The sequence below is a fragment of the Arvicola amphibius genome, chromosome 3 (genome assembly GCF_903992535.2).
Source record: "Arvicola amphibius chromosome 3, mArvAmp1.2, whole genome shotgun sequence".
Taxonomy (NCBI): Eukaryota; Metazoa; Chordata; class Mammalia; order Rodentia; family Cricetidae; genus Arvicola; species Arvicola amphibius.
In genome coordinates this window covers 38,156,933-38,170,252 of record NC_052049.1, presented here as the reverse complement: position 1 = coordinate 38,170,252, position 13,320 = coordinate 38,156,933, and the positions used below count along the sequence as shown (strand labels likewise).

Here is a 13,320-nt window from a genome sequence, read left to right as displayed (position 1 = left end):
TGACTCCAGTTCCTCTGAAAACTTCTTGTCAGCAAAGCTTAATAAAGATTGATGCGCCTGGCAAAAGTGACAATCTGCTGGGTACCTGGACAAGTAGTACAGAGCATCCTATAAAATGCTGTGCATAAAGATGAGATGTCAGTTTCATCTCAAACATAATATTTGTCTATTGTATTTTCTTTGTAGAAAGTACATACTCAAAATCTGTCTCTCCCTCTCTTGTCTCTCTTCCTTCTTTCCTTCCTTCCTTTCTTGACTTGCTTGTAATAATTCCTCTTCTCATCCCCCAAGTGTGAAGTACAACAACAAGTATATATACTATAGATATATACTATAGTAAGTAGTTAGAAAACAGTCACTATTCATTATATAGATTTGAAATAACTAAATTTATTTTTCTCAAAACTACTTAACAAAAATGCAGGATACAATTTTGCCAATTACTCAAACTTTTAGTTCCCCATATGATTTCTTCGGGGCTTAAAGTATGACTACGAACCAGTTCCTTTCTAATTAGCTGAAACTTAAGGTGTTATCATATTATTTAGTAATAAAATTCACAGCAAACATTGGTATCTTCAAATTCTCCAAGAATTAAACAGGGAGTAAGATCTACAGACTACTGGCAACTGACAAGAGACGTGCAGGCTTTAATATGATGCAGAGGACGCTGGAAGAAGGTGTAATCAGGCAGGCTTGAGAACGTGGACAAACAATGCCAGGAAGTAGAGAGCAGGACTCGGTAGCTTTGAGATGACTTGATATAAGCAATGAAGTGAGGGGTTAGGAGAAATAACTGAGAAAGAATGCTGTGGCTGAAAAAAAGTCATAAATTCTAGAGTCAGATATGTGGGCTTTAATATCTTTTGCAAACAGGACATAAAGTTATTTTTTTTGGCAAAGAGATGGTATGACCATCTATAATGTTTTCTGAAGATCAATCTGCTGCGCTATAGGCTATTGACTGGATGGAGTTAATTCAGAAGACCTTGCCAGGGGTATGGCTTCATGATGATTGAGCACTTACCTGGTGTGTGAAAGGTTAGCCCCTCATCACGGTAAAACAAGAGAAGAAGGATGAACTGCTAGGAGGTTGTGGCATTATAATAATACTGAGCCTCAAAGTTGGCAAAGGAAGGAATGAAAGAAAGCTGTATCAACAAATGTTTAAAAAGAAGAATTAATATAATATAGCACAGATTTAACCAAGGCAGAGGTGGTTTCTAGAATTTGTCAACAGTGATTCTCTTAGTGAGGATTTATGAGGGTGGAGACAGAAAAGAGTACTGATTTCATCAGGATAATTTGATCATGATGACGTCAGTCCACCCGGAGGCCTGGTGATGGTTTATTTTCCTGCAGCAACGAGTCCTCTCAGTTCGTTAAAAAGCTAGTAGGAATCCGGAAGGATGTATATGTCATCATCTTGGGGAGGAGGAAGAGGGCTAGACTTCTGGAAATTACAATAGAGGGCATCTGTTTGATTCCGGAGGGCATCTGTTTGATTCCCGTAGACATGTTCCTCGGGATTAGATGGCTGTGTGTTTTCATATAGTGCCTTCTCGGTTGATGCCTCGGTGCTGGCGGGACCCACTTGTACATTTTCATACTCGCCATGCGTCCTATTTCTCTTGATGGTAGACTTGTGGCCTTTGCTTTCCCCTGAGGTTTTAGAGCTTGAGCAAACCATGTGGGCGTTCAAGTCAAGGGTTTTTGTGAAGTCCTTATGTCTGTTACTTCTCCTTTGCATAAACTTCGGTAAGGCAAGTGCTGTGGATTCCCTGCGCTTCCAGTGCCAAACACAGCCAATTCCACAGACGAGGAGAAGTATAAGGAGGGAAAGGCCAACCGCCACGCCCATCGAAGAGCTCGCAAAGCTTTTCAGCATTTCAACACAGTGGTCAGCGGCTCAATGTGGCTAATGAATTTGCATGCTCAAGCAGATGCAATTTTTGGTAGCCTGTTGTGGTTCAAAACCGAGTTTGGAGGCTCTTTTAGCCATTTCTTTTCCAGACCTGAAAAGACATTACATGTCAAAGTCCTGATGTAACCAGAGGTGATATTGAACAGTTTCTGAAGATGACTGTTAACATCACAGTTCCTGTACACCCAGAGCTGTAAGGGGTGGCCGGGCGGGGGTCGGGTGAGGTGGGGTGAGGGCATTTTATTCCTTTTACCTTCCTTTTCTTTCAGTGGATCACAAAATGAAGCAGAGGGCAATAAGTATAGTAGAAACTTCAAGAAAGGGGAAGTTGGGAAATCCACCATCTAGAAACCTGCTAGAAATTTTTAAATATATTAACTGTACACTTAGTACTTGGTGAAAATAATAAACTTACTGTATCTACCAAATGTGTGAGACATCACTGTATTGTCAAGTTCTGGTTTTTAATATTGAGTATAGCATGAGCTGTTCTGAGAAGAGAGGGAAGAATCCTGCCCAGCCCCCACGTCTGGCTGTGTTGCTTTTGATGCTACAATTGATGATTTTTGAGGGAAATATAAAGGTTGTTTCAGCATTTGGGGCAAAACTATCTGTGTGTGGTCAGTCCGTGGCTTCCTGAATCTCTGTGACGCCTTCTTCTCCTCCTTTAGAGTGGACAGAGGCTGCGTCATCTCTCGGGTCTTCCCTCTAGAGTCCCACACATTAATTAGCCCATTTTCTAGCAGAGTGTGGTGCCCTAAGTCCAAGGGGATTGTGTCTTCCTACCTGCTCTGAAGGTGAGCAGGGGTCAGCTCCTTCCATCTTTAAGATTCCTAGAGAGAACCAGAACACCTAGCACAGAAAGCAAATTCCATCAAAATTTGACTAAAAGACAGCAGTTTCTAAGTGACTTCAAAATTCATCAACTAATTGCTTACACTGTCACCTGAAGACACAAGGTATGAACTTGAAAGGGTGTGTAGATTATTCTTAAATTTTAAGAGATCTTTTAAGTGAAGCAAAATATCTTTGTAAAATTACTAATGACAAATTCTGACGTCTGCAGCAAATAATTTTCACTTAAGTAAGGTAATGTTTGACGTGCTCAGGTGAAACGTTAAAGTATCAAGGATAGAAACACAAAGTATTATCCCACTAGGTGGGATTTTTCTCATGAGATTTTATCCAACAAAGCAATCTTACTGCTTTTTAAACACAGGAATGGTTGACAGCCAATATTTTCAATAGTGTTTGTAGCATTTTTACACCATTGTCTATTGAACGTCATCATCAATCATATTAGGAGCGTATTTTAAATCAGTGTCCAATCACATCCATGTGGATTATCTCATTCCCACAGCTCTCATGTGTGGGTACTATTGTTATCCTCGTCTGATAGACCATAAAGTAGAGGATTCTAGATGATAACTCCCTAACAGCTAGTGAACTTTATTCATCTCCTAGACGCCAGGACTAGTACCAAGCCTGGGAGAGCTAATATACTAAATGTCTGCTAATGGATGGAGTGATCCATTCATAGCCACAATAACAACTGTGAAAAGGGAAAGAAAACCCACAAAGTAGTGCCCCATCCTCAGTGAGTGCGCATTTCTAATGACCACGTCTAATAAATTTGCTTAAGGTCTGATTACATCAATCGCCCAAATTTTGAATTTTGCATTTTTATATCAACAGAAAGAATATATGCACAGCTTGTTTATAAGTTGTTTGATAACAATTTAGGGACAAACACCCCTAATCCAGATACTGCTCAATTTCCTTGGGGCTCCTGGGAGGGGTACATTGGGGATGAGCATAGCATTATCTAGTTACCATATAATATTTACAGTCTGAGCTGCTCATGGCAGCTCATGCTTGTGTGGACCTAGGACAGGGAGGATGAGGCTAGCCTGGGATACAGAATGAGACAACAACTTTACAGCTGGAGAAAGGCAGCATAGAAAACAGTGGTAGTCAGTGGGAGCGATCAAATATGAGCAAGATACAATGATACAGGTATGAAAGTGTCACAACAAAACTCATTATTTTGTATATAGCTTTATCTTCTTTTCAGTTAATAGTCTATGGAGTCCTCCCACTCTAACAAGAGCAGACACGATGCAAAGGCTAAGCGCCCAAACATTTGCCAAATGACTTCTACAAATACAGCATCATTTCCTTTACGGGCAGATGAGAATGGATATTAATACCTTGTAGCAGAAATGATTGCATTCATACTCACAATGTTTGAGATGCAGTTCCAAAATAAATTTCAAATATCGAGTGAAATGAATTAGTTTTTAGGAAGGTACTTAAAAGAATGGAAGTGACATTCCTGCATGGCTAGCTGATATCCCTGAGGCGGTCTAAGAGTCCCTCTTAGATTCTGAAAGAATTCATTCTTAGCTGGGCAATGGTGGCGCACGCACGCCTTTAATCCCAGCACTCGGGAGGCAGAGGCAGGCGGATCTCTGTGAGTTCGAGACCAGCCTGGTCTACAAGAGCTAGTTCCAGGACAGGCTCCAAAGCCACAGAGAAACCCTGTCTCGAAAAACCAAAAAAAAAAAAAAGAATTCATTCTTGTCATTTAGTTCTATGCAGAGCAGATAACCCAGTACATCCTTAATAAAAAAATTCATGCTCAGAGTATTCACTGAGAAATAGAATGCCAAAGATAAGCATCATTTCCCTATCATCAAGCTAACTTTATAGCAGAAAATTCTGAGATACAAAAAAAAAAAAAAAAAAAAAAAAAAAAAAAAAAAAAAAAAAAAAAAAAAAGGACCGGTAATGAGAAATATTTCAAATAACAAAACAGTCTAGCTAAATACCTAAATGAGGTTCACTCTGTCCAACCTCGGAGCTCTTTTCACTTTGGAAAGCAACAGTTTCCACAAATTGACTAGTAATTATTCACTTGTCTTCAAATCGCAAATCCTTTACAGAACAGACCTTGTGAAGCAGACGCTGTATTTCCGTTGGGAAGCAGGGAGAGCACACAGAAGAGCTGGTTAGCCTCGCAGGGTCCTAGACACACCAACCTTACCCCCAACTTGCAAATTGCTTCCCCACTACAACTAAGGCAGGATTATGCTTTAAAAAGCTGGCTTTGAAGCAGCAAACATCGTGAATTGATTAATGGTGAATCTTTTTCTTACCTCTCTTCGCTACCCAACTTTAAATCGTGTTCCCGCTCACTTCAAGCCTGGGAGTGCTGGGCTCTCAGTCACCCTTCATCAGACTTGCTTGGGCTGAGCACTGTTCCTCTTTTCATTCTGGTCAGTCAGTTCCTTCTTCGTCTCCTCCTTTCAGGTTATTTAATACTTGCAAAGTTTCCTGGTTCTTGAGGAAGTTGTTATCAGACACCGCAGAATTATACATGCCCCTCCCTCCTTATAGGTAGAACTTCTTAAAGTGTATATTAAGTCAATACATCCAGCCTAGGTGATACTTCTTTTCTGAACAATATTTACAATGCTCAGTTTGGAATCAATTTTGTACTGTTTTAAAGAGGCTTTGAAAACTCATACTAACATACAGTTTGAGTGTTCTTGTTTGTTTGCTTTATAATTGGTAGAACAATCCTCATTTAAACGTGAAGCTGCAGTAACACCCCCAAGTAAAATCCATACCTGCTACACTAGTGTCCTGATTTTGGTAAGAATGTGCTATCATCATCATCATCACCACCACCACTATTACATTTGTTAATAGGAGTTTCCCAAAGAATGTCCTGAGGCATTCTGCCCTGGGATCTGCCATGCAGATCTTCTATCGGATACATTTGTAAAGTTTTTTTTTTTTTTTTGTTAGGAGACTCCCAGGGCATCAAGACATTAGAGACTGGCAGCAAGCAAACAAGCCAAAAGTAGCAGGAAAGAAAAGTTGCTTTGTTGTGCTTAATAACAGTATTCGGTCCGTTCCTAGCAATGGGTAGCCTACAATTTTAATAAAATTATTACCCAGGAAATCCATAGAGGAGAAACATCACAATTAATCCTAGTTTTTAGACATGCAGAAGCACAAAAACAGTCTACTCCCCAGTGCCACTTCTCCAGTGATTCAATGGAAGGAATGTCACGTTTCCACATAAAATCTTTCTGTGATCTCATCCCTAAGAGCCAGTGTTGCAGAATACAAAAATAAGAACTGCTTCATTAAACAGTCAGCGAGTTAAATAGAAAATCTAGAAACAATCACAATTATATCGCCTTTTAGATTGTATTGGACTTCCTTCATGCCAACAGGATTAACCTTGTGTAAACTGGTTTTAAAGAAGAGGGCTGCTGGGGGTATAGATTAGTAATAGAGCACTTGCCCAGTGTGTGTAAGATTTCTACATTCAGTTGCCAGCACTGGAAAACAAAAACAAACCTCACTGGACTTTATTGGTGAGACGCTAGTCTGAAGTTGGAAGAGCTACGCCATCATACATGTACCCTGGACATTGTCATTGCGCTCAACTACAGGGGTGCGGCAGTGAATACACTCTCGGTAGCACTTGTAAAAGAGGAGAAGCCGCCACTGGCCCCACATATCTTTCAGAGCATGGAAGTAATGCTAAGAAATGTACAGTTTTGTGGAACAACAGAGAGCAGGGAAGCAGGCATGAAGCTCAGGGTGGGCAGGAAATGAAGATTTGAAACAAAGAAGAAGGGTCCCCCCAAAGTCCCAGTTGGGGCAGTGAAACTGAGCAACATGTTCTCCGCTGCCTCCTGGAGTACTTAAATGCAGTAAGGTACTAGCTGCCCTTTGATGTCACACCACACACCACATGCACACACGCATAAGCACACATAGCCCATGTGTATAAATTCGTGTTGTCAGTTCTGAAAGTGAAACTAAGGAAAATGAATTATTACTTTAAATCTATTAAGGTAAAATAAGTCAGAGAGCTGTCACCTGGCGCTTAACAGGAATATTTTTAAGTAATAAAATTAATCTCTAGGATTATGAAACATTGTATATGCTCAAAATTAAATCATCGTGTAATTATTGTTTTTATGGCTCAGGTATTATGTTTTGCACTGTGTGTTTTCATACTTGCAATCTTTGATATAGCACAATACCCCTTGCTTTTCTTCCCAAGCTTTTCTTTTAACCATAATAATTGTGTCTAAATTTCTTTTGTTCATTTTCTTTTTCTACTTTGTCTTTTACCAACTCTATGGTTTGGGTAGCAGAGAGCTTCAAAGATAGTTTATTGCCTGGCAATATAATTTAGACAGGACAATTAATTCAAGTATGTTTTCCCTCTACAGATTGATGGTAGCAATTTATGCTGTGTCAAATATTTATTTGCTTTAACAATGGAGTTTTTAATGCTTGAACTGAGTTGCATTAATGACTGTAGGCATGGGCAAATAACTGTGTATGGAAATTCTATCTGAAAGTTTATTATACTCATGAAATTTTCCTGGGTACCCTATAAAGGACTCAAAGGCATCATGTTATTTGCTACAGGTAGTACAGGAATCTACATCTTAAACTAAAACATTATATTGACTGATAGAGATAGCATATTTAAAGAGCAAATTTTTGTAGATACATATATTATGTATAGGTTTATGAGATTAATTAAAGTAAGCAGATTGTTAATAGAACAAGTCTTCTAATCACTAAAGTTTGTATGTGTGTGGGAAAAGTCACAAAAAAATTAAAGTGTGGAAATGTAGTAAGTGTACGTGAATAGAGATGGCTTGGAGAAACAGGGTCAAAACAAAACCATTGTTATAGTAAGGGCCCAGTTTGTAGCATTTGGAACTGGAGGAATGATATTTTACATACTGAGAAGTGAGACTGGTCAAACACTACTCTCCTGCTGTATTTGGCACTGTTTCCATTACTATATGCCATCTGTGTACTAAAATAAATGGTTATTATTGATTGACTACCATCTCTAGATGAGGTGTAGCCCTGTGCTCTGGTCTCCTCCAGACGCTCCAGCTGAGGAGGTCGAAGCCTGTGACTATTCATGTGCAGGTTGTGCAGATGCAGAGGGACTACTGCATTCATTGGTTATAGCAACTATTACTGTCCCATTCTCCACCATATTTCCATGCACAGACTGCATGAGTTAAAAGATTACAGATGCTTCTCATACCAGCTGCAGCATTCCACACCCTTCACAATACTAAGGAAAATTTCTCAGGACGGGCTGGCAAACAGAACCTTTGAATTCCTGAATGCGGATGTTTGTAGTCCTACTGAATTCCAAACAGTTGCCAGTATGGTATGTATCCCTTTTATATACAGCTCCAAGCAATATTTGAGAGACCCCTCTCCTTTCTTTCCCTTACCAGTATTAGATATGTTGCCAATTGTATTTACATATATAGCAAATGAAAACCCCAATGTTTGTTAGTTTGCTTTTGCTACCATAGAGCTGAGTACATTTGTCCTTGAGGTGCCCCCCATCTAGGGTGGGGAATCTGTGGGAACAAGGCTTAGTTTCATCTTTCCATCCTTCCAGAACTTTCAAAAAATCTAACCTAATCTTTCTTAACTTTTATAAAGAATATTTACATTTTTAAATTATTTTAATTTCTGGAAAAAAACTGTAGAAATATAACCTGTACAAAAAATACCCAGCCAACGAAAATTATGAAGGACAAATTCAGTTCAAAAGACCATAGAAAACCATATTTTAAAAAAAGACCATAGAGAATGAGTCTTGAGATGTGTTTCTCTGGCAAGGGACATCTGAGAACCATGAAGTCTGCCACTTACTCTCAACTCTTCTCAGACTTAACAGAGCACACTGTTATGGTTCCTTTGAGGACTTGGGAAAGCTAGATCATGTCCCGCAGCTAAAAAAGAAGACAAAAACAGAGCAAAGTAAAAGACAAAAATTCTGCCCTTAGATGTATGCTCTATAGTGATGTCATTTCCCTTCATAACGGTTGTAGCCACAATGACCCAGATCTGTAGCTATTGCCTGTAAGTCCACCAGCTGGAAAAATTGGAAAATAAAGCATTGTAAATTTCCAAAAATGAGTGACAGACAGCCACAAAATAAAACCACTGATGTGCAAGGCAAGGTGGATGACTATCATCCTGTGAAATTAAAGAAGTCACGTGCAAAAGAGTGCAGCCACTGTGACTCCATTTACATGAAGCCCCAAATAAGGCGACTGTCCAGAAAATGTGTGATGGTAGGAGTTGGAAGTGCTGAAGGATGTGTAGGCTTGGAAACCTGACTAGAGCTTCCCTAGCGATACTATGTATCATAGTCTTCATGGTGGTTAATTGAGCACTGAAGATTGTGGACCTTATACATTAGGTTGTGTCTTATATATAAGACAATTGTTTATATATAATGTTTCTTTATATATATGAAATAGGAAATAAATTTTAATTGGCATAAATTTAGGACAATTTAAGTATATTCTTATTTAATTTGGTTATTGTATGTTTTGGACAAACTATTCTAGAAGATAGCATGGAGGAAATCTTTAAAAAGCTATCAGTGGACTTTGAACTAGGTGGATTCTAAGTTTTCTGGACTTTTCTGAACCTAGGGGGTTGGTGAGGCTCTAAGGGTGAGGAAAAAGTGAGTCTAATGACTTGAGCCTCAGGTCAAAGCAAAGTTTTTTATTTTTTGAGATTATGAGTGCTCTTGCTGCTGCAGGTAGGTTTCCATTCCCCCAAATTCATTTATATATATATATATATATATATATATATATATGCATGCCACAAAGGCATATAATAATTTAATCTAAAAAAAACCTAGCCTTTTTGGAAAAAAATAAAAACCACTACTCTGAATCTTGCTTCGTTGCACCCAAAGAAAACAAAGGATGCCAAGACCCCTGGTTTTCTTTCACGTATCACATCAGAGTTCAAATGAACTGCATCAATATGACCGCCATCACAGTGAGACGCTGCTTGAAACTGGGTGTCATGTCTAAAACATACTTTCTTCCAGTCCATCCCCCTTTCTTCACGTAGGTCTTTCCTAACTGCCATCAGATCAGATAATGGGACTTGAGGCTTGCTTCAGCTTCAGTTGAACAACACACCTCCCCTCTTCTTCCCCCTTTTATTCTTTGTCATGAAAATAAATGAACACTGAAAAAGTTAGAACCCAGTGCACGCAAAAAGAAACTCAACGATTTCACTTTTCCAGGAACGAAACAATGGACTGGGATGCTCGCCATCTCTTACGCAAATCTTACGCAAATATCGCTCGCCTCAGACTGGGTGCCGCTTTCTCAAGTCATGTAGATACACACAGTTTTGGCACATCTTTGTGTTCACCCGATGAGATTACTTTCGACTAGCATTAACAACAGACTACAAAGTAGTCACTGTTTGATCCTGACAGTTTCTTTGAGAAATGTTGAGAACAATATAACGTCATAGTTTTTTTAGTAACTGGCCTTCTTTTGAGGTTGTGCAGAGCTGTCAGGATGGATGGAGTTGGGATCATCTGGAGTCATGGAGACTTGGCTCATGTGGAGCACTTCAAACTTGGTAGGAAGCCGGGCGGTGGTGGCGCACGCCTTTAATTCCAGCACTCGGGAGGCATAGGCAGGCGGATCTCTGTGAGTTCGAGACCAGCCTGGTCTACAAGAGCTAGCTCCAGGACAGGCTCTAAAGCTGCACAGAAACCCTGTCTCGAAAAACAAAAAAAAAAAAAAAAAAAAAAAAAGAAAGAAAAAAATCAAACTTGGTAGGAGCATGGGATTGGTTTGCCAGCTTCTCCAAGGAGAACAGGACTGTGAGTTCATGCCCTGAGTCCCACTATCTCAACGGTACACTGAGTCTGACAAAGAGATCTAGGGAGACAGAGAGGTTTAATTGCTTCCAATTTTCTCCTGCCCCCTCCCCCCTCAAAAGTGGTGCCCTGTGAAACTCTAATCTCTCCAACGAGTAGAAGACAATGAAATCAAAAATCAAGCAGATCCTTGAGGACAAGGATGGTGATGGGAACCCTGGTCATCAGAACATACTTTCTGCCCTCTGTGGGATGCTCTGGAAGTCAGTTCCTCCTCAGGAATGTTGGTGAACTAGGGCCTAGACAAGGGCGCTAGTGGTGGCCAGTAAGGTCGTGGTCCTAGGTAAGCTAGAGGTTTTCCCACTAAACTTGCCTTTCTTCCACGTGGACCAGCAGCTCTTCTTAGCCCTGTCAGCACGAGCTTTGGCTGACATCAGAGGATTCCTTTTTAATAAAAAGTTCTCTGACCAACATACGTACCTTTCATTAATTTTTTAGAATTTTGAGTTTGTCTGTCTACTGCCCCCAGAATCTTTACTTTTAAAAAAAAAAAAAAAATTAGACACAGTCATTCAATGGCAATGGCAGGCACCTCAGTTTCCAGGTAACTCAATTGACATTGAAGATTTAAAAACAAACAAACTCTAAATTACAATAGTAATTAACTCTAGGTCTTTACTAAAATCTTCCAAGGCACTTTTAACAATACAAACGTTTAGGTTCTCACTGTGAAGATAAAAAACAAACCCTAGCACCTAAAAGTGTTTCCTTGAGTCCTTGAAAGTCCTTGGCAGTCCTGAGTCATTCTCAGGCTTTCTTGGAACAGACCCTGCCCCGGGGTATCCTCTTGAGTAAACCACTTAACTCTTCACTTTTCTTCACCCTAAAAAAAAAGGGGGAACTTGAAAGTGTCGCAAAGGAAAACAGCCTTCAGTGGTCAGAGTTCATCAGAGAAAGTGCAGAATTTGTAGGCTGGCTAAAATGATATACGAATAATGCGTATTTTGAGCATTTGAACAACTACTGGACACTTTTATAAACCATTTACATGAGATTTTTAATCTTATAGCAAAGCATGAAGGTGGGGGCCATTTACTGGATTCAAAATGATAAAATGAGGCACAGTGGGTGAAGTTACCAACAACGTTCAGAGAGCTTACAGAACTCAAGCTTGGACTATGATATTTGAACACAGAGTCTTGTTTGAGGACTAGGCCCTCTTGCCTGCATCCAAATTCCTGTGGTGATGCCCCACATTAAATCTACTTCCTTCTGAAGATGTACAGTTGAACCCTTTCTCATTTTTTGCTTTTATTTCCTTAACATTTTTTAAATTAAAATATAGTTTTCATTTTTCTCTCCTCCAATTCTTATGTATCCCTTCCCCACCCTCTCAGACTCAGTCCATTTAATGCTAGTTGTATGTATATGATTTCAGAGCTGACCATTTAGTATTGAATGAAGGACTCCTGCCTAGGCAAGACTATTTCCCCCATACAGTTAGATCTTTATCTCATTAAGAATATTTAAGCCAAGCTGAAGGCAGTAGACCCAAATGTGGGGCATTGGAAGATCAGATAGACTTGAAGAAAGTGCCTGCCTCGTTTTTTTTTTTTTTTTTTTATAAAATCAGAGAAGATGCTGAAAGCAAAGAAATACAGAGGAATATAGAGACAAAATATAAGTAACCACAATACTAGGCAAGGAATACCTCAGTAAAGATAGTATCTTGGTTACCTAACCAGCCCTTAGTCAAGATGGCAGGACTTGGTCACTTGACATGCTCTAGTCAAGATGGTGGTGAGGTCATCTGACCTGACCTTACTCAAAATGGCAGCGGTTACATGTTGTATGGAGAAACCATGTTTTTAGAGCCACAGCGGGAATTTTAAATAGATGCAAATAACAAGGGAGACATAGAGACATAGAGGCTGTGTAAAGCATGCATTACATAAATAGAATTCTATCCATGTGGCCATACTACTTACACATTCTTTCATACATGAAGTAGACATGAAAATTATAATTGTCTGTTCATTGTATCTCATTCCAGCTTAACAATAAGTCTCATGTTTTAAATTGGTATGTACTTCATCAGAGGGATCTACATAACTAAAGACAGTGCGGATTTAAGTTTGTTGGTAATCTCTTATTTCTCAGATTATTTAGCGGGCCTCTGGAAGCTTACTGTGATCATCTGTGATATTTCATTATAATTTTGTCACAACAAAACAAATGTGTTGTAGTTTGGATCCAAAGGCTGGAGAAATACCTTTGTATTTAACCACTCCTCCCTCTCTCCCTTTCTCCTTCTTTCCCTTCCACTGACCCTGGTCCAGCTGGGGGATTCCTGCAGCTGTAAATTCAACATATTTACAGCTGGAAGTATAGCAAGAATGTTCCCACCATCCCACATGTCCCAGAACTGACTGTTGGCCTGAGTCAAATTTTAAGCCAAGCCTTCAATTTGCCTCTGTAGCTGCACCTGCAGTGGTCTGGTGGGCAGGGCAAAGCTAGTTCTGCACACTGAGATGCTGAGGCATGGGGGAAGTAGTCACCACACACACTGCCATTAGTGCATGGCTTCCCAATGGACAGCATGTTGTGTTGATTAAAAGTAGAGCAAGTGCCAGATAGGGGGACTTGGATGACTATTCAAAAAAGGCAGGGGTGG

General features: G+C 39.7%; 1 protein-coding gene across 1 annotated transcript; it reads right to left on the bottom strand.

The window, feature by feature from the left end:
* Positions 1 to 1,390: 1,390 nt before the first annotated feature.
* Gapt (GRB2 binding adaptor protein, transmembrane) lies at positions 1,391 to 1,888 on the bottom strand. The gene has a single exon (XM_038321232.1). It carries the CDS (start codon positions 1,886 to 1,888, stop codon positions 1,391 to 1,393), a length of 498 nt encoding a protein of 165 aa, XP_038177160.1.
* Positions 1,889 to 13,320: the final 11,432 nt, after the last annotated feature.